Here is a 25680-nt window from a genome sequence, read left to right on the forward strand (position 1 = left end):
TTTGTCGTTATGGTCAGAAGAGTGACTCACTCACATTTTCCATTAACAAATTCAGATCCATATTGATTACTTTTGACAATGACAAGTTTGCTATTTTTAACCGCTCTTTGCGTTGCAGAATTAATAGAGCTATGGAATACTGACCTGAATTGTTCTCTAGATCCCCCATCCAAACTGTTAACCAACTGTGAAGTCTTGATGGTTGGATGATAATGCTTGAGCAAGAAAGCTGCTTAAGTTACAGAGTCTTAGTAGCATTTACAGGGCTTGCAGTGAGTAAAACATGAGCTAGATCCTTAGCTATGGCTGAGAGGTGCAAAGCCCTATTCTGACTTGTGCACAAAAAAATTCTCCTCTGCATTTCCTCAATCACAGGGCTATTGTGTGAAAGGATGGTCCCAGACCAAAGCTAGGCTGCTCTTATACCTAATGGTCCAAAGGAGACAAGATAGCACCTGAGGATTGATGCAGTCTGGGGCATCACGGTCATGCAGCCCTATGTCCCCACCTTCCTCCTGGGGCCCTAACAGGCCAATTTTATGGTACAAAGCAGCCCAAGCAGCCCAGAAGAACTGGTTGTTTTACTACTATTACAAAAAAAATGAAACTTGTAAAGAGTTGTTGACATTAAACATGGAAACGCATGATGCTACTTTTCAGGGTGCAACTGTAACAGTGAGAGTTGCTTTGAGAACACCACATTTATTAGCTGAGTTCTTCTAAAAATCAATAAGATGACCAGGAATACAAGACCTTACATTTGCATTAAAAAGAAGAGTAGTTTCATGCTCCAGTATTGCAGTTAAAGCTACGGCAGACGTCATATGTAAAACTGAGGCAGCTTTTCAGTAATATCTGGTTCTAAAAAGGGAATGTTTTCTCAAGAGTTAAATGGGCAGAACATTATTCCAAATAGAACACTCGGTAAAATAACAAAGCGCACAAAGAATCGACTGGGAAGTGAGGCAGTCTGAGTTGCCTTGCTATAGCTCTAAAGCTTTCTGTTGAGTAGAAACTACTGCAAAGTCTAAGTACAGTATTTGAATGCTTAAGTAATGAAGAGTTAACACTTTAGATCTCGTTTAACCAAATAAAGAGGCATGCCCAGAAGAAACACATTCCACTAGACCCGTAAGCTACTATTTGTAACACCTCATGTTGAGGCATTTACCATAACAGAATCTTCTTCTGTAACAATGCAGAACAGTCAAGATGGGGTGAGTTGATATTTCCCTTTTTCTATTAAAAAAAATCACTAAAAGTAAAATTGGTCCCTGGTGAGTAAGACTTTTCTAACTAGGCAATTAACTACTGTTTACATTTGAGAAGTAGTGGAAGTGTAATTTTAAAATAAATAGATTTTTCTGTCTGCAGCTCCTTACTGGTTTACTTCACCAAACATTTTATATGCATTATATAAAACTAGAACATAACCACATCCTTTTCACTCCTGAAGCCAGCACAAAGAAAGCTTAAAAAAAAAGCAGATCTCTGCATTAGGAAGCTGCCTATACCACACACAGAGAAATGAACTTCTGCAAGCCACAAAAGGAAGGATTCTAGATTTTATCCAAGTTAAACACATGAAAACTCCAGGGCAGTGTTCTTTTTTAGATCAGCATTTCTCATGCGATTAAATGCTAAAGTGTTCCTTTTTTGACATATTATAGTTTTAAAGGGGACAAGAAATACAGAGATTCTAATGACTTGGTCTAGCTAGAGAAAGCCCTTCTGATTTATTTTTTTTTTTAAATAAAATCAAACTATGGTACCAATTGCACAGTAACCATTTGTGTTTGAAAGTTTCCTGGGAAGAAGAAGAAAAAGACACTACAGCACTGAAATAAAAGGCAGATCTTAAATTTTGTTTATGTACCTCATTGTAGTAGACATGGCTGGAATTATCTGTACACAAAGAAAGGCACCTGATAGTTAACTACGTAAGTTTAGAGAGCTAGAAAGCCAACAGTTCACATCAACATTATTCACAGCCTCTTGCAATTTCACACGTGTACACCATTGCCTGAAATAGGCAACTAATTTTGACAGTTTACTCATACTATATATAAATTAATATACGCTAAAGATCCCATTAAGAAACAGATTAAAAATGGGCTAGTTTACAGCAGAGTCCTGCTGTTCAAATGTATCAGTGCAGCTGTAAAATTGGGATCTCAAGAGTGCTGGCTCTTCTTGTGTAAGGTCAGCTGTTAGGAACTAATCAAGCAGCTGCTCTATCACCAAAAATTTTGCTAAAAACTTTAATCAGCTTCCACACATTTGGAGACAGATAAAGCCCTGTTATTTGAGAGACTGGAGCTTTACAAATACTGCCAACTGCAGGTGTGAAAACAATGATGAATTTCCATAAATGACACCTCACTAGAGCACCCACTATGTGCAGATATGTGGTCAGATGTTCTAGTACGTGCCTCAAGCTGTATTACTGTGGAAGTCAGTTTCCCATGATGTAAGACACTGTATATGTAGTGCAAAACAAAATCTTGTCCACATCAGCCAGGCCTTAATTTTCTCCTCCATTTGACTTCGGAATGGCAGGACAGATGACTCTCATAGCCTGGTGGGTTTCACTTATAGTTCCACTGCATTTCATTTATAGTCCTAGACTTGCGTGTCTCAAGAGACTGATGCAAAACCTTCAGACAAGAGTTGTACATCCACACTGATAAGTGGACTCCAGATCCTTGGCAAACACTGCACATGCAAGCAAGATCTGGTTACATATTTAAAGATTACATGTGGAATTGTGATTAATATATTGCCATTTATTCTCTAGTACAACTACCAACCTCATTATAATTTACATTAGTTTGACTGGTTAACTCAGCACCTCCAAACTACAGAGAAAGGCAGTCTGTACAGTTACTGTCCTTGCAAAACAACAGTTTTCATTAAAAGTCTTCCTTACATAGTTTGTCAGTTAGATTTTTCTAAGATAGGAAGGTGATTGTGTTATTCAACATTCCAAACTAGGTGTCAAACCCCACAACGGCCATTTTTTTCAGTAGTGTTACTCGTCCAAATGATTCAGTAGCTAACATCAATGTTTGACTCCTCCTGCCTCCATGACTGGCTAGCTTCAGCATTCCTGAGCCAAGTGAATAGCATGGGTCCTAAAACCACATGCAAGAGCCAAAAAGATCAAATAAAAGCTTTGACTTATAACCTCGGGTAGATTTCGACACGACAAGGGGTGCTCTTCTTCACTGCAACATAATATCCTTCAGATTCTCTTGAAGGATTGTGTCCTTCACTGCATGAAACACAAAGCGGATATTTTCAGTGTCTATGGCAGTTGTGAAATGATGGAAGAGTGGCTTACTGCGGTTCCGCCGCTTTCTGTCAAAACACTGCACCAAGTAACGCTGAACATCATCTAGCCTGTGAGGATCACCCTTGAAGTCTGAGAAATACTTCTTAATGCTGACTGTCTTTACCTTCTCTACAAGGAGATCCATTTTGTTCAGGAATAGGATGATAGAAACATTAAAGAAGAGCTTGTTATTGACTATTGTCTCAAAGATGTTCATGGACTCCACCAGTCTGTTTGTGCGTCTGTCTTCCATGAGAACCTGGTCATATTCACTGGAGGAAACCATGAACAAAATAGAAGTTATCCCATCAAAGCACTGGAACCATTTCTGACGCTGAGACCTCTGTCCACCCACATCCACCATCTTGAAAGGGATTTTTTTAATGATGAAGTCATGCTCTACGATTCCCTTGGTGGCTTTTCTGGCCAACAAAATATCTTGTTTGCTGGGGAAATAATTCTGTAAGAGAAAGGAGAATAGTGTCAAATTGCCTCACATCTTCCTTTAAAATATGCATCAGCTGGCATTTTAAAAACAAAATGTATCATATCTCAATGTAATGATAGCTGTGGAGAGCTATAATGTTCCTGTTCTAGGAGCTCTAGGTGCCATCCGATACTGAGAGACCAAGTGAAGGACCTACTATACAAGATCAAAATTAATGGACTTGTCGACCAATGGATTGTACATTGAAAATTTGCTGTTGAAAGATGGAGGAATGTGATGGAGCATGTGCAAGTTTATGTATAGGTCCAGTACTTCCCTTCAAAGTTTCATCCCTTCTGCATATTTAAAATAAATTCTTCCAATATTATTTATTATTAGGATATTCTTGCCCATGAAACTATTAATTTGTGTTAATTAATGCAAGTCTCCATAAAGTCACTGAAATTATCTTTTCAACCTGTTTTTTAAAAAGCTCGATACATTTACTACAACAACAACATCTTGCAAGCTTTAGTGACAGCATCCTTCCACAGTAGGTATGTGCTGACCACTACCACAAGTTGAATTTTGTTGTAAGTCCTGGCCAGTGTCACTGCTACCTATGGGTACAACAGTGAAATTCTTCTGTCTTTCTCTATGCTCAGGAAGACGAGCAGCAGTACATCCCCATCTCACCTTTTCTCCCCGTTAGACCTTTTGCAAGAACCCAAGTTGTTTTCCCTATTACTGTGGCCCTTACAGGTGGTAGCAGCTCAATGGACAATTTCTTGTAAAATTCACAAGGCAATTGTGAATAGATCAGCATAGGAAATTGATGTGGTCCGAAGATGGTGAGAGAGAAGACAGAAGAGGAAGATGTGGATTTTGTTTTTGTTCATGCAACTTTTCATTGTATTCCTGTTTATTTGTCAATACAAAGGCTTAGTAAAATATTCAAACATATCAAGTTGCATAGAACAAAATTTAACACACTTCGGGGGGGGGCGCTGTTTTCTTGATTAAAATATTTGGAACTTATGTTTACTAGTTTTAAACCAGGGATATTAAAGCATCTGCAAGAATGCCCTTCCTAACTTTAACCCCTGTGGACTATAAATAGTTACATCTCACCAGCTGGCCAATCCGATCCAGGTTATCCAGGAAGTATTTCACCGATTCACCCTGTTGAAAAGGAAAAAGATGCTTCTTAATCTTGTTTCTAGGCTAGCAAATCAAGCAGGTTATTGAATGAAAGCCTTTTTTGCCCATTTGCTTTACACACACAGACACACACACACACGATGTCTGGACTGGATCCTGGTGTGTTTAGAGGCTGTAATGAGAAGAGCATTGTATAGTTTACTTTGAAACAAACGGTTGGTAAGAATATTGGAGCAGCTTTAACATAAGCCTAAAACAGTGCAGCACTTCCTGTGGAAAAAACCAGACCAACGCACATTACTGGGAAAGCAATAAAGAAAGTTTACAGCAATAGGTTTGTGCAATAAGTGCTCAAAATTCATACACTGAACATCAGCTGCTGCTACAGCCAGCTCATGCTTTGTCTTAATGCACTGCGTCCTCTTTTGTATGTAGAATACAGCTTAAATATCACTGGATAACAGCACAGTGGACTACATTTACTGGAAGCCAATGCATTTTTGTCTTAAAACTCATGGCAGAGAACAGCAGCACATCCTACACATCAGCTGGCAATTTTTGAAGTAGCAAAAGGTTTAAGCAACCTGGGACTTGTCGGTCTTAAATTTTTACTAAGGAGACAAGCTTAGCAGAAAAATACATTTTTAAAAAAAATTTCCTTCAAAATATGGTCCCCCTCCTGAAGGATACAGTGATTTTCAAAAATATAACCAGGTCGTTTTTAAAACTGAAGTGGCTTTTTGTAAAAATATATCAGACTATTGTTGAATTGGGTATGTAATATTAAGCCTCAAGGGTTATTTATATGTATCTTTTAAAAATGCATTTCTTTGCAAGACCTCCAATAAATCATTTAAAAATCAGTCAAATCAAAATGTCATTTAAAGCTGACACACATGCAGGAATACTTTATACTCCTTTAAGTAGTGAAACTTTTTCCATTTAGAAGGAAGCTTCAATTTTGGCCCAAAGGGCAACAGGAATCTTCTTCCTCAAACCCATCTGTCCCGAAGTACTCCACATCCTAGATTGAGAATCTAAATTAGCATCCACTCCTTGTTGCATCACTAGTCACCATCCTTGCACCTATAAAAGTGTCTGAAATCTCCTTCAAAGCCCATCCACTGCACTCGTGGGGAGCAAAATGTATGCACTAGAGTGCTACCAGTAGACTGAACCAAGATTAAGATTGGTAGTTTGCGCTCACCAAATAGTTACATTCAGGATCAGATTTATTCTAGGAGTATAACCTATTATCTCCCACAAGAAAGATCTGCCTACTTATTTGTATGATCCCCATCACCATAGTGTGGGAGGTGATAGAACCAAATTCCTTTCCAGAACAAATGAAAAGGGTACCATGTTTGGAAGTGTCACATGGAAGACTGGAGCACTCAATACTAGTTTACTACAACTCAGCACAAGCTTTCAGACTAAGAGCCCCTCAATGCCAACTGGCAGAGGGCCCACCATACTATAACTCTACCACACATTCCCCAACACAGTGTTGTTATAATATATATCTAAAAAGTATCACACAAGATATCATAACTTGTGTCACACGTGGTCCTGAAAATCATGTGATGTATATACAGGTTGTGCACAAAGAGTTGTGTGTGTGCTGGAAATATGTTCTTAAAATGTGTTTGGGAGGCAGTGCATAAGCCTAGCCTGCCCTAAACAAAGGAAAGTGTATTTAGCTGTCTGACCATCTTGATTACTGGCAGAGGACAATTAAAATATATTTATATATACAATAAACAAAGCTATCAAGCAGCAGTTTAGTGAGCACACCTGGGTGCAGAGTCTGCACCCCAGGAATCCCTCCTGGCTCTTGACACAGAAACAATGGATTTTAGGTAATATAAGGGGAGCAAAGAGACACTTCAGTAATCTGTCACTTGAGGAGCAAAGGGAACAGCACCCTTTGATTCTGTGTAGGTGGATCCCCTAGCCTGGAGATGCTGGTAACTTGGTGTAAGGAAACTGCTTATGCAAAGATTACAATGTGCTAAGATTAGTCACTAGAAAGTGGGATTTATTTTGTTTTGTCTGTTACCATACCTGCCTCTTTCTCATTTAGTATCACAAATATCATGTCTGTTAATAAACTTGTTCTTGTTTCATTACAAAACCATCTTGGCAGTACATTGAAGCTGAAGATAGCTGAAGTCAAGCATGAGTCTTCAGCTATCCTAACAGGATGCTGTGCGCTCTGTCTCTTTGGAGACAGCAAACCTAACAATTTCTGAGTGTCCAGTGAGGGGGATTGGACACTGCAGGGAGATCTCTGATGAGCTTGAGAACTGGGATTCCCTGATTGTTACCTCTACAACCCCCCTTCCCCGGTCAAACCAACAAAAATGAAGAACATGCCAAGAACCAAGAATATACCAACATGTCATCTGAAGATTCAAGTAGTGTATCTACATCTGAACAGCCCACCACACAAATACAGCTATCTACTGAAGAAATACGTCTCCAAAACCTAAAGGCAGTTCCTGATGTTCGTTGGTCAAACTTTTTCCATTCATTTAAGTTAGAAAAGATGACTACTGGTGGTGCACCTCTTGCAAAAAAAGCTTACAAAGAAGGAAAGCTTCTCACTGCTTCAATTGGTACAACTAGAGGAGCTTGGTTTGTCAGATTGATCAGGAAAGCCAGTGCTGACAAACTTATGTGAATGCTGCAAAAACACCAAGCCTCTGGACTGCAGCAATATGCAGCAAGTCTTATAAGCCAGTCACTGTCAAAGCCAATTTCAGAAGTACTTAATGAGGCTGTTAAGAATGCTAAACTCAACATAGTTTATGCGAACAAACATGGCTGTTGCATCATACTTTCACTTAAGCAAGACATACCTCACACTACAAACCGGAGGCCAAAGTTAAGTGCATTGTCACTGGTTAACCCTGAAGTTGGACACTGGTTCCAAACAAGACCAGCAAACGCTCACTATCTTTCTGCAAGAAACTCAACTGACTGGTTAGAAGCATGAGGTGCAACAGTGAAAGACTCAGCAGTTGAAACAGTGAAGAACTCTCTCACCACATTCAAAAAAATCCGCATACATGGCTGATGAATGCCCCGATGCAAATGGGCATCAAGTATTAAGTCACTGCCTACGTTATCTTGATGTCAGTGGTAGGCCAGGAGATGCATTTCTAGATGTTCAGGTTACAATAGACACATTGGCTGCATCTGTGACATCCCCCATCTTAGAATTAAATGCTTGTAAACTGGACTCCAAACAGATGGCACAAGCATTTGATGGAGCTTCAAACTTCTCTGGAAGATATGGTGGGATACAAGCTTTGCTCAGAGAAAAGTGTAACCCTAATCTCTCCTATACACACTGGAGAGGCCATCTTAACTTCAGTACCTGGAAAGATAAGCAATCAATTTGCAAACACCTAGAAGATAATAAGATAACAAATTGTGTCAAACCAACCTAATAGCTTTCTTTGACAGGGTAACAAGCCTCGTGGGTAGCAGGGGGAGGCAGTAGAGGTGGTATATTTTGACTTTAGTAAGGCTTTTGATACTGTCTCGCAGGACCTTCACTTAAACCAGCGGTGGGCAAACTTTTTGGCCCGAGGGCCACATCGGGGTTGTGCAACTGTATGGAGGGCCGAGTAGGGAAGGCTGTGACTCCCCAAACAGCCTGGACCCCGCCCCCTATCAGCCCCCCTCAGAACTCCCAACCCATCCAACAGCCCCTGCTCCTTGCCCCTGACCGCCCCCTCCTGGGACCCCCACCCCCTATCCAACCCCCTGCTCCCTGTCCCCTGGCTGCCCCAACCCCCACCCACACCCCCCACCCTCTGACAGGCCCCCTGGGACTCCCACCCCCTATCCAACCACCCTGCTCCTCGTTACCTGACCACCACCCGCCAGAACCCTCCACCTCTAACTGCCCTCCTGGATTCCACCCGCCCGCTCTCCATCCCCTGACTGCCCTCTTGACCCCTATCCACATCCCCACCCCCTGACAGGCCCCCCAGGACTCCCACTCCCAACCCTCCCAGTTCCCCATCCCCTGACCACCCCCCTCAGAACCTCCGCCCCATCCAACCGCCCCCTCTTCCCTGACTGCCCCCCAGGACCCCCCCACTCCCCGCCCCCTTACCAGCAGCAGCTCACAACCGCGACAACCAGCTAGAGCCAGCTGCGCTCCCCACGCTGCCCAGCAGGAGTGGCAGGCCAAAGCTCAGTCCGCACAGTGGCATGGCTGTGGGGGAGGGGGGGGGGACAGTGTGGGAGGGGCCGGGGACTAGGCTCCCCGGCCGGGAGCTCAGGGGCTAGGCAGGACGGTCCCGCGGGCCCTATTTTGGCCATGTCTGGCCGAAACCAGCTAGGGAAATACAACCTAGAGGGAGCTACTATGAGGCAAGTGCGTAACTGGTTGGAAACCATTCCCAGAGAGTAGTTATCAGTGGTTCACAGACAAGTTGGAAGGGCATATTGAATGGGTACTGAAGGGCTTCGTCCAGTATCCAGTTCTATTCATTAGCTTCATCAATAATTTAGATAATGGCATAGAGAGTACACTTATAAAGTGTGTGGTCAATATCAAACTGGGAGGGCTTGCAAGTGCTTTGGAGGATCGGATTAAAATTCAAAATGATCTGGACAGTGTACTCTGGCGCCCAGGCAGCACAGCCACAACCTGCTCTGCAGCTGCTTTGGAGGCTCCTCTGTTGGGGGGAGGGGCTGTGTCCCATCTCTCCCCCTCTATACCCGTTCATAAGCTGACCCCCGTCCCTGATGCTTCCCTTTTTTACTAAAAAAATTCAGCTTATGAACGAGTATATATGGTAAATAGGATGAAATTCAATAAGGACAAAGACAAAGTACTCCATTTAGGAAGGAACAATCAGTTGCACGCATACAAAATGCGAAATGACTAGCTAGGAAGGAGTACTGCGGAAAGGCCATCTGGGGGTCACATAGTGGATCACAAGCTAAATATGAGTCAGTGTAACAGTGTTTGGGGTGGGGGGGAGAAGCAAACATCATTTTGGGATGCATTAGCAGGAGTGTTGTAAGCAAGACACGAGAAGTAATTCTTCCATTGTACTCCACCCCGATATGGCCTCAACTGGAGTATTGTGTCCAGTTCTGGGCACTACATTTCAGAAAAAAATGTGAACAAATTGCAGAAAGCCCACAGGGGGAGCAATAAAAATGATTAGAGGTCTAGAAAACATGACCAATGAGGAAAGATTGAAAAAATTGGGGTTTGTTTAGTCTGAAGAAGAGAGGACAGAGGGAACATAACAGTTTTCAAGTACATAAAAGGTTGTTACAAGAAGGAGAGAGAAAAATTGTTCTTGTTAACCTCTGAGGACAGGACAAGAAGCAATGGGCCTAAACTGCAGCAAACACAGTTCAGGTTGGACATCAGAAAAAACCTCCCAGCAGTTAGGGTATTAAGCATTGGATAAATTGCCAAGGGAGGTTGTGGAATCTCTGTCATTAGGAGGTTTTTAAGCAGGTTAGACAATCACCTGTTGGGGATGGTCTAGAAGGTAATATTTAGTCCTGCCTTGAGTCCCAGGGACCGGACTAGAAGACCTCTCAAGGTCCCTTCCACTCCTACGATTCTATGATCTACTCAACTAGGAGTAGTATGAGCTGCAGAATCTTCGAGACACATTTTAAAAGCCATACACTTAATGTCTGTGTTATATCTTTTCAACAAGAGTCCAAAAAGACTGGAAAAAATGCAAGATGCTCTGGGACTGATGTGCATATTAGTCCAACCTGGGAAAACCCGCTCGCTTTCTCATGAGTGATCCTTGGCTGTTGTCTTAAAATTACTGCAACCAGTATTACTGGCTTTGGAAAGTATCTACCGAGATGGGATGGATCTAAGTAGCGAGGCTGGTGGGCTACTTTTGCTACCACATTTAGAGAAGATAGTCGCTATTCTCTCTATATAAGCTCTACTGTTGAAACCACTTGGGTCATTAAACAATGCCATCCAGGCATCTGCTACAACAGTAGCAGATTTTCGTCCAGCAATAGACAGGGCCGCCCAGAGAGGGGGCCAAGTGGGGCAATTTACCCCAGGCCCCGGGCCCAGCAGGGGCCCCCACGAGAGTTTTTCGGGGCCCCTGGAGCGGGGTCCTTCACTCGCTCCGGGGGCCCCGGAAAACTCTTGCGGGGCTCGGGCCCCTGGAGCTTCTTCGCTCCCGGTCTTCGCTGGCGGGGGGGGTCCTTCTGCTCCGGGATAGAAGGACCCCCCCCGCTGCCGAATTACAGCCAAAGTGGGACCCGCCGCCGGAGTGCAGCCAGGTCTTTGGCGGTAATTCGGTGGCGGGGGGGGGGGGGAGGTCCTTCAGTTCCGGGACCCGCCGCCGAAGTGCCCCGAAGACCCGTGGTGGGGGCTGCACTTCGGCGGCGGGTCCCGCTTTGGCGGTAATTCGGCGGAGGGGGGGTCCCCGCCGTGGGTCTTTGGGGCACTTTGGCGGCGGGTCCTGGAATGGAAGGACCCCCCGCCACCGACTTACCGCCGAAGCGGGGCCCCCCGCCGCCGAAGACCCCGGAATCCTCTGGGCGGCCCTGGCAATAGAAGCTACACTTGGATCAGAGATATCCATTGAAAACGTACTGTAAGAAGCTAAGACTTCAGTCCAGAAATTGGTTAATGAAGACTCTTGTATTGAATCCTTAAAGTGAAGAAGACAAGCAATGTTTGTTAAGTTAGCTGGAGAAAGAGACAGACTTGAGTCTTACAAATTTACAGTAGCAACTTCTGGAGTCTACTCAACTTCTATGTAGCTTTTACAGATGTCTGTCTTATAAAACAACAGTTGAGTGAACTGAGGCTCTACCAGCAATGGGATCAGGACAAAATAGAGAATTTGAACACAAAGTGGAATGTCATGACGAATGAACAAAGATTTGACTTCAACTTTTTTATTTTTTATGACCACTAGTGGCTTGATCTGATCTTTGTGTTGTGTCCTGGGATAAAAGAACTAGGAATTCATCTCTTGCTACTCCCAGTCACGACAGCTACAGGTGAGCGTTCATTTTTGTCATTGACTAGAATTGTGTGTTCCAAAAGAAGTCACCTTCTGCCTGATCTTGTGAATGAACTAATGAGCATATCAATTCAAGGACTGGAAGTACAGGACACATGAGAAGCCACCAAAGATTAACGCACTGCATTCAACAAGCTCATTAACAGAGTTGTGCAAAATTACAACAAGAAATCAAGAAGGATGTAGATGTAGTTTTATAGAAGGCTTGAATAGCCAACTTTAATTCGCGTGATGATTTTAAAACACAGTTAAAATCTAATAAAATGGTTGTGAAACATTTTTCAGTTTTTACTATGGTGCCATACAGCCCACCTTCATCCTCTCAGTCTCATCCCTTGGCCCTTACCCCCCTGTAAATTTGAACACATCCCCTAATTTCAATTCTTGGGGAAAGTAATGTCTGCAAGGGAAAGTTTAGACTGGCAGAGTCTTGAAGAATTTGCTGGGAAGGCAGACAGGCTGATGTGTCAGGAAGCTGACACACAGCTTAGCAAGAGAGCTTTGCTGCTGCTAAGGCAGAGGAGTAATACAGTGGCTCAGAATTCTGGGCATCATGAGCAGGACGTCACACTAATGAATGGAGATAATGGAGCTCTGACTCGTCATTTTCCATCTTCAAGTAAAATAGGAAGAGTTTGTTTCATAACGGATCCAGCTCCTACCCACTAAAATGCAAATAGTCTCTACTTGTAAGTGATGCTGAAGGATTTATAGATGGATTGCAGGGAGAAACTATTTTTCCAGGACACATTTTCCAAACAACAACAATTGCTAAAATAAGAGCTTCTTCCTTGCAGTCATGAATTTTCAGAAGGTGAGTGTAATATCCTGCATTTTCTGGCACTCTTAAAAAGACTGTCTTGTCAAGGCAGGATGGGTTTGTGAAGAAGAAATCTCACAGACTCCAAGAATAAAACTCTTCCTGTACAGCATTAGTCATATGGGGGAGTGGGAAGGGGCGCCCAAGAGGGAAAGGTCACTGAACTAAAAGTTCCCCATATCCCTTGTCCTTAACAATGTCTCTAGATATGGTACAGGCTAAAAGTGGGCTGTATCTGACAACTTGTTCTTTTTCTTCAATTACTCTGTATGCACATCCTCCCACGCGCAGAACAGGAAACAGCTGTGTGCATGTAAACTGCTGGAATACATAAGTAAGTTTACCTGATTTACCACTTGTGACTCCCCATATCCCCCGCCTTACACTGATTATTTTGTTACGTGTATACTACAGTTTTCAAGTCAAAACAAGGCTGAAGAATAGGGCAGTGTATTTAACAAAGCTTTCTTCAGTGATTTAGTGGAAACAGAATAATCTTTAGCTTTTTTTTTTGTTTTTTTTTTTTTAAATAAAAACAGAGCTTTTCCAAAGCCCTATAATTAAGGAACGCAATTCATTGGGAGTTCCAAGCAATGATTTTAAGCAAAACATTCTCTATGATAAATCCCAATCAGGAAGGTGACTACACTAGAGGGTTGAAGAACATAGAAAGAAATGAACAAATCTAAAGAGTTATGAATATTCTCCCCTACAAAGGAATGGAAAGAAACTAAGTGCTTAACAGAAACTACATGACCTCAAGGTAAGAACACCTCATAGCATTTAAAATGTCCACAAAAAGCTGAGGAAGGAGACAGTTTCTACCAGAATAACTTCTCATCAGTTTGCCAACAAAATAATTTTTTAAAAAAAGTTTTCTGCATAACACACAACAGGACCCAAATAGAAATCTGAACTAACCCCATCAGTTTCACACACTGGCAATGTAAAGTTACTGCATCATAAAAATGGAGGCCAACAAATGGTCCAGTGTTTAGGGCACTAAGGAGCACGGGTACAATTCCCTGTTTTATCAGACTTCCTGTGTAATAGGAAGTCACTGTGTGACAGGAAGTCAGCATGTCACTGAGTCTGTGCCTCAGTTTGCCATCTGTAAAACGGGGACAACAGCATTCCCCTGCGTCACAGGAGTGTTGTGAGAATAAATGCATTAACATTTTGATGTGTTCAGATACTGTGGTAATTGGGGCCATATAAATACCTTATACAGAAAACTCAAAGCTGTACGTAACAGGTGCCAAAGTAGCTTTTAAGTCTGAAACAGCATCTATTGTACCAAGTTATCTGCTCACCCTATCTTGGAATTAAACTTCTTCTCCTACAGCTATTAGCAGCAATGAAATTTCAAATACAGACAGGAAGAAGTGTTCCAAATCATTTCATCATGTATGTCAACAGTCTCAACTATCAGGAAGAGCTATCCACTTCAGGAAAGACGTCTCTTCCAACAATACCTCAACCCTGGGTTCTCTCCAGAGATACCAATACAACAAAGAGTGTTTGGATATGAAAGAAGGCAATCAAGGTCTCTGAAGGCAAGAGACCAGGTCAGATATGTTGTGTGCAAAACTAAAAAGATCCAAGTCTATATACAGTTAGATACGTTTGGCTGTTATACTGACTGTACTGTTGGTCCACCTGGTCTGTAACAGATTCTAACGCATTACCACAGTCCAACCTCCACATATTCTTGACTTTGCATACAGCTGAAGAAATTAACAATGGACTCCAGCTCTTTATAGCATTAAGGCCATGTTGGATGACCACTCTAAACCATTAATCTATCCATTCTCTCAAATTCCATTTCACTGAGTGATAATATGCAACTTTAGAAAAAGCGTGCATGTCGGAGCCTCATTGAGTAATTGCTATGAAAAAAGCCAGAGAAGCTGAACAGTTGGAGGAAAGAGGGTCAGAGAGGAGTGTTGCAATAAAGAATATGCTCTGTACAATTTTCTTGGCTCCAGGAAAAAATCCCACAAACCAGAGGAAGGACAGTAACAATTAGATTAAAAAGTGAGGCCATGCTAAGACAATTTACACTAAAGGCTGCAATCTTCAGAGGTCACTGTTTTTAAAAAGTAGCGTCCTAAACATTCTAGAGCAGTGGCTCTCAACCTTTCCAGACTACTGTACCCCTTTCAGGAGTCTGATTCGTCTTGTGTACCCCAAGGTTTCACCTCACTTAAAAAAATACTTGCTTAGAAAAATCGGACAAAAAATGCAAAAGTGACAAGCACGCTATTACTGAAAAATTGCCGACTTTCTCATTTTTATCATATCATACTGTGACAGGTTGAACCCCCCTCTTGGGGTGCCACCTGATATGCTGCAGTCCCACTGAGCCTGCCCTTTCCACTAGACTAGGTTTCCTCACCCTGTTTTTGCTATGCTAGACTCGCAAGTCTTCTCCAGCACACACACAGGCACGGCCACACCTAGCTGCAGGCACAGCCTGAAATCAGCTGTGTGTGGGAGGACTTAGCTAGGGGAATGGCCAGCACTCACGTGCACACCTCCTTTGGGTATAAACCCAAAATAATATTGTCTTGCGCTGTATAGAAAGATCTGCACAGCGCAAGCTCATAAAAATTCACCCTCTCCCTCAAAGTGGAGAGAGCTAAGCACAGCTCTCCCCCCCACCAGATATGAATTGCACACACTGGGTTTTGAAATAAATAAGAAATTTAACAACTACAAAAGATAAATTTTAAGTGATAAGGAATAGCAAACAGAACAAAGCAGATTACTAAGCAAATACTATAACAAAACACGCAATCTAAGCTTAATTCACTAAAGAAACAGGATACAAAATGTAATTTCTCACCCTAAATGTTGTCTTAGGCAGGTTGCAGAGTTTCTGCAGCTTACAGTTCCAGTTATTTCTCTTTACAGACTGGACCTGTGTCTCTGTCTGGACTCAGCCCTTCCCTTTCCCTCAACTTCATTCCTTTTCCTTCAGGCGTTTTTAGCCATCTTCCTTCTTGGACTGGGAGGCAATGAAGAAGAGTCCTGACTGACTTACTTCCCAGCCTTAAATAGAATTTACATAAGGTGGGAATCTTTTGTTTTCCAGTATGACACCCCCTCTTAATGGAAAAACACTGAAAGCCGAGGATGGTATGTAGTACCAGGTGACCCGATCACCTAACCCTGTAGTGTCAAAGCAGCAACCCCTGTATCTTCCAAGTCTTACTGTTCTTCCTAATGGCCCATTGAGGCTGATTGCCTACTGTCTGGTGGGTGTCTCCCAAATACACACACAGTTGTAACTGTTACATAGTCAATATTCCTAACCTCAGATACAGAAATGATACATGCATACAAATTGGATAAACACATTCAGTAGATCATAACCTTTCCAATGATACCTCACATGATCCATCTTGCATAAAACATATTAGCTATGCCATATTCATATCATAATATTTCTATGAAGAATATAGGGTGCAGTGTCTCAATAATTATAAAATAAATCAATTGGAATATAAATATTGTATTTACATTTTAGTGAATAGTATATAGAGCAGTATAAACAAGTCATTGTCTGTATGAAATTTTAGTTTGTACTGACTTTGCTAGTGCTTTTTACGTGACCTGTTGTAAAACAAGGCAAATATCTAGACGAGCTGATGTACCCCCGGAAGACCTCCAGGTATTTGTATCCCTGGCTAAGAACCCATTGTTCTAGAGTTCCTAATATCTGGGTACACGAAACATTCTGAAACAACTACATATGGCAAAATAGACACTGAAATCATTAGCTTACATTCTACTCAAGATTAAACCTAACTGATACCATGGTATCGAACACCTTCAACAACTAATTTTGAAAAAAAAATTTGAGATATAGATATATAAAAAAATCATTCTCAAAACAGTTTCCCCTGAAAACAGATAAGACCATACACAAAAGTTTTCCTGCATTGTTTCAGTAACACCAACTGTTCGTAAGGAAAAAGTGATCACGCACTTCTGACTCTTTAGTTAAAATAGGTGAAACATCTTCAATGTGTTTCACTCCTGAAATATTACACTACTGATTTAGAATTAAGATCTTAACATTATTCATAGTAAATATTTAAATGCTGAACTCTTATTCTACTTTAGCTGGCACTGTAATTGTGGCCTATGGAAGTAACAGCTAGTAGCCTCAGTGAATTAAAGTGCAACTCTAATGGGAATATAGTTTTATAGCAAACCCTATGCTCCTTTTTCACCAACACATTTAGCATTAATCTGTGTTGCTCGAAAGCTTGTCTCTTTCACCAACAGAAGTTGGTCCAATAAGAGATGTTACCTCACCCACCTTCTCATGTGAACATCACCACCACAAACATTTAGCTCTAGGCAGTTATGTTAATGCTTGTGCAGCTCAAGATTCTTTATCTATTACAATGCAGCTACAAATCAGATAATCCTGGTGAAGAAAAATATGGAGGTATGTCAAACTGTCCAAGTCCTGCCCCGACTCCATTTCATTTATTAAAAATAAAAATCACAACTCAGTTTTTACTTGTTTTGCATTACTAGGCAACTCTTGGTTAATGCTGAAGTGTTGAACATATTGGCTTCTTAGACTAAGTCTTCCTTAACTCCTACTTTACCACATGAGAGTTATCACAAACACTTGGATGACTCATTCCAGCCCTGCAAATTTCTTCTCCCTTTGCAATGCATATCCTCTAACAGCTTTGCCAACTGGAATCAAGTGAAGGAATAGGAGATGCTGTTCCCATTGTTCAGCAGCACGATGAGTCACTGCACATCTGGGAAATGCAGAAATGTAAAGAGCAGGCCTGAAATGAGCCACAAGTCCCAGTGTTCAACAACACTTCCGGTTTTGCAAGTTTGCTCTTTACAGATTTTGTGAACTGTAAGTTTGTGCTGTTTTCTAGAACTGCAATGAGCTCAAAGGGTGATCTGCAGAAGAAAAGGAAGATGGGCCCAAGTGGCCAATCCTTTCTACTCCTTTATGATGTAATCAAGGAGTCCGGAAACATCCCTCTCCATCCCCCTAGAAGTTTTTTTAAATTTTAAAACTAAAACTAAAAATCCCAGGCCAGACAAGACCAGAAGACTCTATGGTAACTGGACAAGTGAAATTACATCACAAAATATGAAATGACTGTTTAAATTGACTTTTAAGCTTTCCTTCTAAATTCTTCGGCTTTCAGTGTCTCGTGAACATCAATCTAAAACCAATGCCAAACTAACACCCCTCCCCAAAGAATATTCCAGCAAAACCGTAACAGTAGATTTACATCACCGATAGTTCTAGAGTAGGAGGCAAGAAGAAAAAAACTTGGCAAGACATCCCACAAACTTTTCAGGCCTTCTATATACAACGAACGTACAACCCATTTTTAAAAAATCTTTTGCAGGTCACTTTTAACAGTCCCATAAAAGCTTCATACTAAAAAGATTTACTAGAGGAGAAAGATAAAAAGTATTAACTTACCACTTGAAGTCTTGGCCAGAAATTCAAAGTAACGCTGGGTTGCTTAGATCAATTATAATGAAATATCAGAACTGTCTACACTATCTAAAAATATAGGCTCATTTCAACAGCTACTTTTGAAAGACAAAGTCCTACTGAACTCTGCTCTGAACCAACAGGACTCAGAACGGGACCCTCTGTTCTATATTTTCTGTTTTCCTTTGCTTGTCCCAAGGCTCCTTTGACACAAAATTAATTTAGCCCTTCTTGATAATTCTGTCTCTGTGAAGCCTAGCTGCTAAATTTAGATGGGACAATTTAAGGTAGATCCCTCAGTCTTTGCCTGGCCCAGATAAAAAATTAAGCCATAGATATACTGTAAGGAAGATTATAACAGCGACAGACTCCCTCAAATCATAGCAAAATGTTCTCTTCATCATCAATTCTTCCTTGAGACAGGCTGGATGGACAGGGAGAGATACACTCCTAGACTTCAGCAATCACTTAAAAGCTCAAGGTGGATTAGCAATACAATGATCAGAATATAGTAGTGATGTTTATATCACACCTTCCATTCAGACAGAACCTAGTGTTTTGTAAGGTATTAAAGAGAAAGGAAGGACAGAGTCAGCTATCACAGCCAGCACAAATGACGAAAACTAGTACACCTCAAAAACAAGTCTGAGACTCAGCCTCCAAGAAGTGCATAGATTTCTACACATATGTACCAGACTACATATTTGGCTAAAACGAAGGTGGAAAGAAGTTGTTCTATTAGACCATTTGGCCGAGCCTTCCTCGGATAATCTGTTACAAGCTGCACAGTATGTGAGGGCCCAGCTTTGGGGAAAGATGCCATTTGTCTACCGTTTAAGTTTGTTTAAAGAAATTCACTGAGAGAAAAAACAGGTATATATAAAAAAGCAGATAACTGAAATACTAGTATTTCCTGAGGTATGAATACTGAGAAGTCCATTCCACCATAATTCCCTGCAATCTCTCTAACGGTTGAAGCTATGAAGATGGATGTTATAAGTGAGATGTGTTATAGAAGTAGGTATCCAACCTGGCCAGGTGACTCACTCACTACACCACAGTGGAAACATGGGTTGGTAAACAACCATGGGTATGTCTACACAGCAATGTAAGCCTAAGGTTAGTGGGACTTGAGTCAGCTGACTTGTGTCAGGGAACCCTGGGCGTGAGCATCTAAACTGCATTTTAACCCTTTCCCATGCTCGAACCTAGGGCTCTTGTGTCCACACAAGAGTGGACAGACCCGTCAAAGTAACCCTATCCCAGAGTGCCTGGCATGCCCCTCCCCCACGTCAACACTCAGCCCAGTGGTGGGCAACCTGCGGTCTGTCAGGGCAATCGGCTGGAAGGCCACCAGATAGTTTGTTTACATTTGCACAGCTGCCCGCAGCTCCCAGTGGCTGCAGTTCGCCATTCCAATGGGAGCTGCGGGAAGTGGCGGGGCCACAGGGACATGCTGGCTGCTTCCCACAGCTCCCATTGGCCAGGAACGGAGAACCGCGGCCACTGAGAGCTGCAGGCGGCCGTGCAAATGTAAAACTATCTGGCGGCCTGCCAGCGGATTACCCTGATGGGCCACAGATTGCCACGACTACTCTAGCCCTACAAGTGTGCTGCACTGTGGGAAAACTCTGCAGCCAACCCTGTTTCCCAGCAGTGAAGGTGCTACTGAGGGGATTCAGGTGCCCATACGGAGCACAAATACATAAACTACACAGTTAGCTCCTTTGGTGGCTGTAGGTTGTGAAGGCTTTATACTGAACTACCATCTAACCTGAGAACTGGGATGTGCACCTCTAGGCTGAGTTACATTGGCACGAAAATGCCCATGTGCACCTGCTCTGAGGTTAATTAGGACATCAGTCTCCAGGGCTGTCAAATTTTTAAAATGAAACTGAGATTCTTAACTTTTAAAATGGGATGTTCGATGAAAGTGATTTTGCTCATTTGTTTTTATTCATTTTTGGCTGTTTGAAGTTCGACAGTTTCAGAAGAGAAATATACCCCACCCTCCTCCACACACCCACACCCAGCCTGGCTGAAGTGCAGCTCCAGGGGTTGGGGTGCAGTGTGCTCCAGCACCCCGCAGGATCCCTTATCCTTGCCCTTGCCACACCCAGGAGACAGGGATAAGGGATCCCCAGGAGGAACAAGGGACAGAGTGGAGTGGGATCAAGCAGCTGCCTTGCAGGGAGGCAGAGGGACTGTGTGTTGGGGGTCATCCTCCCCGGGCCATGCTAAGCCAGAAGCTTTGCTGCTTCCACTCACTGCAGCGCAGTCACTTAGTCCCCACTCTGCTCCCCTGGCGCTACCTATGCAGGGTGCGCCAAAATCTGGCTCTGCTCTTGTGACCAGGTAGCAGCTCTCTTTGCAAAACGCCTCTTCTAATCAGTGTCCATCAAAAACCCTTTAGGCTCTCTGACAGTGTGCTTGCAGACGAGTGAGCAGATGGCAATGTGTTAATGCTGAACTGAGCTGCTGCCATTTGCAAAGGGAGGTGTGGCTTCCGTTTGCAATAGACTGCACCACATATTGTTGGCATAGAGGACTAAGGAAGTGTCCCCTAAGGAAGTATCAGAACTCTGGGATACATCATAAAGACTTCCAGGACCCAAGTCAAGCTAGATCTACATGTACACAGGAAAGCACTAGAGCTCAGACTGTAGGTCTCTGCTTAATACAGGCTGGGATCCTCTAGCCCTGCAGGGTCCTGGGATCCTAGGTTAACACAACTGGTGAGTGGGCACAAGGGAGTTAAGCTTGAGCACAGGCTCAATCCTAGGCTTACACTGCTGTGCAGACATACACAAAGAGACTAGTGCCTACAAACTATGAAGACCGTGCTTGAGTGGGCAGATCCCTTTAATAGGGAATTGGGATTGACAGCACAGCACTGTTCTTCCTACTTTCCTATTTCAGTGACCTAAAATTCAAGGCCTATGCAACACTGCCTGTAGCTTAGCATCCTGCCACGATAACCCACTTAGGCTCTGAATGCTAACATGCAGCCATGTCTTCAGCCTGTCCTCTTGAACCACCAACCAACTTAGAGGGGAAAAATAACCAACTAACAGATGTCAGCAGAAACCCCTCATGAGCAGCAATTGTCAAGCTGCTTTCAACTGGATACGTCATATGGACAGCACCAACAAGAGCAGAACATTTACCATTGTATAGTCAGACTGGTAATACTCCTGGGAACTATGAAAAACTTTACTACCCAACATTTCACATAAAGCAATACTATAAATACGGTTTGTTTTGAATGAAAATTAATGGAATCTACATTAGCTATCTTGCAAGGGAAGAGGTACAGTGAAGATGTTTATGTTAACAGTTCCCCCAAAAGATGCCAAAGTAACTAAACATGCATCTGAAATGTTTAAGCCCATTCTGTATCTTATGTCTCCGCTTCAGTGCATTCCAACTCCTGTCTGTGCACTGGGATTTACTGGCACTCTGCTTTTCAATCAACAAATAATTAGGAGGTGGAAATTAACCATTTCTCCTCATTTAAGCCGTACAGCATTATAGCTGTATCACATCTTCCCCAATACCATTTAGATTTCCTCCTTAACTGCTGACTGAGTTACTGGCTCCCATCCACGTCTCCAGTGCTTATCCAAGTTGCTGCTTTCTGCACCCTGCAAATACCAATTACAAAAAAGTTTACTACAAGTTTCCAAATTCTTACACCCCCCCACCCCTTTCCAAAAAAAAGAAAAAAAAAGGCAAGCTCCACACACACCACGTCCCCTTTCCACTATGTAAGGGCTGGCAGTGAAGCTACCAAGCTTCAGCACCTGCAAAAATCTTAGAAATTTGTCATTTGCCAGCTTGGTACAAACAGGCTATGCAAAATCCTGTTCATGCTAGATAAGCACAAGGGTTCTCTGCAGATTCACCATGGCGGCACTTTAGCAGACTTATCAAATATTTCACGATAGTGTTCAACGTCAGTCACTTTTTAGTTTTGCAGTGTACAGGTTAACTATTGGGGACTTGATGTTTGAGATATTGGCAACAGTGACAAGTTGCAGACAAGAGAGCACACAAATTGTATTGTGGGGGTCAGTGGGTCACACCATGCCCTATAATTAAGGTCTAGAGCCATAAGTGGCCTTGACAAGAGACTATCCCCACATATATATCACCTCAAATGATTTCATACGTTCCACAAAGCTCCTATGAATTGGGATTTATCCCTCATTTTACCAATAGGTAAACCCGAGAAAAGTAAATTAGCTTACCTAGGTCCCAGTCTAAGAGTCAAGAAAAGAATCTGAAGTCTCATTCCTAGTACTCTGTTTTAACTGCTAAACCACAATTTTTTATTCGCACTGGAACCCTTCCTACTAGAACAGCCCTTTCCTCAGAAGTAAAACTGGGAAGAGGTGCCAGTTTTGTGTACTGATGTCTTAACTAATTCAGTCCTACACGGAGACAAAAGCTAGTCCCAGCACAATACCCAGCTGTGAACAGATGATCAACTCTTTCTTCAAACAAGAATCCAATAGCAACCTCTTACCAAACTGAGAGGCTGGAAAGTTGGCATTGCTACAGGAGCAGAATTAACATGTTTTAGATATCTTAACTGTGCATTTACACACATTCACATTTGGGTCTCAAATATAAATCTTACCTCAACATCCTGGGTTTTAATGGTAGTTTGGTAACTACAACTTTGTCAGTATTGTACTACCAAGCTACTGATATGTTCTCTCAACCCTCACTGAGACTTGAAGTTACGGCTGAAATTCAGTTAATTTTCATTTTCAGTGTTCTAGGGCATGAGAAACTAAATGGTTGACTGCTATAGATCATTGCTAGATCAATGATGTGAAGTAATCTGTTTGGTTTAGACTTTATCTAAAGAAAGCACTTTCTGAACAATTAAATATTTCATAATGCTGGTCAAAAGCTTTCAGTGAAGAGGCCACACTTCAAAAAATCCTAGCTGCTCCTATCCTAAATCTTTAAGGAGACTGAGCACCTCTAAGATCACATATTGTAATGTAGTTACCAACACTGCTATTTAAGCAAACTAGATTTGAATTGGATCTTTTCACTAAAAGTTAACAGCAGGAACAGGTATTGAAACTGGCCAGTCTCCACAGCAGTGGATGACCATGTGTCCGACTATAAAAGCTCCTTTTTCAATAGGGGCAGGGCATATTACTAAGCACACAACCCAGTCTATCTGTCTCACAAATATGCAGATTACTGACTGTGCCTTAAAAGTGCTGCCACCTCCACACACTAAGCCATTTTCTTGCCAGGAGCAAACGCCAACAAAACAGCTTTGCCACTATCTCAGCTGCCACTGTCTACAAGCAGGAAATTAAAGAGGTGTGTTTTATTTACAACCAAGAGGGGTGGGGATCTTGGTTGCTTCACAGAGTTTAACAAGCCATTTACATTAAGAATTTGGCATATGCAGCTGTCTTTAGGCCATGCAAATTTCATAGTACAGGAAAAAGCTGTTCTAGTACTATTTTGTATAGTCTTTCTGCAACATGATGTATTCAACTTGAGGGAATCCTTTAGATTTAAAATGTCTAAAAACAAAACAATTCTCACACCAAGTCATTAGTTCAGCTTCAGCCAAGTGACCAAAAATTGTCATCATCCAATGCCTTCCATGAAATGAGTTAATGGCATCAGCCTGCAGGCAGGGGTCTAAATTGGCTTTTTGGACGTCAGACACAAAGAAGGAGCATGGACACCCAACAACCCCAGGAAAACCTGAGCTGTTTCCCCTGCTGCCCTTCAGCCATGCTTAGAGTGAGGGCTGCATAGCCATTTCCTTTGATATTCCTGTTTTGAGCTCACTAGGTGAATTCATGCAAGGGGAGCAAGTCAGCACATCTTCCCACACTAAGGCCTAGTCTACACTGGGGGGAGGGCGGAAAAACGATCTAAGTTATGCAACTTCAGCTACATGAATAATGTAGCTGAAGTTGATGTACTTAGATCTACTTACCATGGTGTCTGCACTGCGGTAAATTGATTGCTTACGCTCTCTCATCGACTCCGCCTGCGCCTCTCACCCTGGTGGAGTACCAGAGTTGACAGGAGAGCACTCGGCAGTCAATTTATCGCGTCTAGACTAGATGCGATAAATTGACTCCCGCTGGATCAATCGCTGCCCGTCGATCCAGCGGGTAATGTAGACAAGCCCTTAGTAACCTTAAAAAACCTAGATGAATGTTTAGGACAGGGTGGCCATTAGTTTAGAGGAGGAAACTTCATACCAGATGAACTATCTTAATATCCTGTACTCCACTTTAGGTGTGTGAAGCCAAAGAATGGTGGACTCCCACAATTTTCTTAAAAATATACCCTCTGTATGTATGCAAAAGTAGAATCAGATTTTTACCATCTGACTCAAAGATTAAAACAATTAAGTGGCTCATATGCCGGTACAAATGAAAGCAGTAAAATGTTGTTAGAATGCTGTGCTCCTTTATATTAATCATTAATTACCCTCCTCAAGCCAAACAAAGAAAAATCCCCAGATGAAGAGCATTTGTCAGAAATATTCATTAGTCTTGAACTTGTGTACACACAAGCTGTAACAGATTTAAGTAAACCAGTTACTGCCACAAGATAAACAGATATAATTGGTTTTAAACAGATAAGAATGTGTCCACACAAGAATTGCACATGTCTAACTAAACTGGTATGAAAAAAATCATACACTAGTAATACTAGTATAACTGTTTAGAGTGGGCCTTACTTGGTCCACAAGACTGCTCTCTTGAAGGGTCAACTTGAATGTTTTTAATTCATGATTCTAGGATTCTAAAATGTACTAATTCTGATGAGTTCCCACTGAACTGTTCATCTTGATGCATTTTCTTTAATCCCCTTTTAGAAACAACGCTTTTCTGCTCCACTATTTATGTTTAGAAAGACTTTTATGCAATCCTGAAACCAACATGACTTCACACCAACACCGAGGCCCACCCCTTCTCTGTACATATTGCTCCCTGCTGCCTCTTGAGTTTCAGCACTGCTGCTACTGGTTAACACTATTGCTCAGACTGGAAGAAAGGTATGTACCATTAGCACACACAAGGCTATCATATGCACAAAGCAAGCCCATACTGGAGATAAAAGTTATTTGTAGTCTTTATTCTATTATTTGCAGAGGTTACATTAAAGAGAAGTACAATATTTTCAAGTTAACGTGTTCCCTCCTCCCTTCCTTGCTCACAGCAAACAGGAAAAGATGACAGACATCTTGTAAGTATGACAGAAGCACAGGAATTCAGCAACATGTTAATTATTCCAGTTCTAAAATGTTATTTCTGTATTTTGAAATCACATCCTGCAGCATTCTGCATAACACCAGATTTACCCCATGTACAAACTGCATTTTTACTC

The 25680-nt window shown here is 42.1% G+C and overlaps 1 protein-coding gene across 1 annotated transcript in view; it reads right to left on the reverse strand.

Annotated features, from left to right (window-relative positions):
* Positions 1–1750: 1750 nt before the first annotated feature.
* GNA12 (G protein subunit alpha 12) overlaps positions 1751–25680 on the reverse strand; it is a 66456-nt gene continuing 42526 nt past the window's right edge. The window contains exons 3-4 of the mRNA XM_039491848.1: positions 4893–4943; positions 1751–3794 (exon numbers count right to left, since the gene is read on the reverse strand). Of these exons, the coding sequence (XP_039347782.1) occupies positions 3225–3794; positions 4893–4943 (621 nt within the window). The 3' untranslated portion in view covers positions 1751–3224. The remainder of the gene's footprint in view (positions 3795–4892; positions 4944–25680) is intronic.

This window comes from Mauremys reevesii, linkage group 10 (genome assembly GCF_016161935.1).
Source record: "Mauremys reevesii isolate NIE-2019 linkage group 10, ASM1616193v1, whole genome shotgun sequence".
NCBI lineage: Eukaryota > Metazoa > Chordata > Testudines > Geoemydidae > Mauremys > Mauremys reevesii.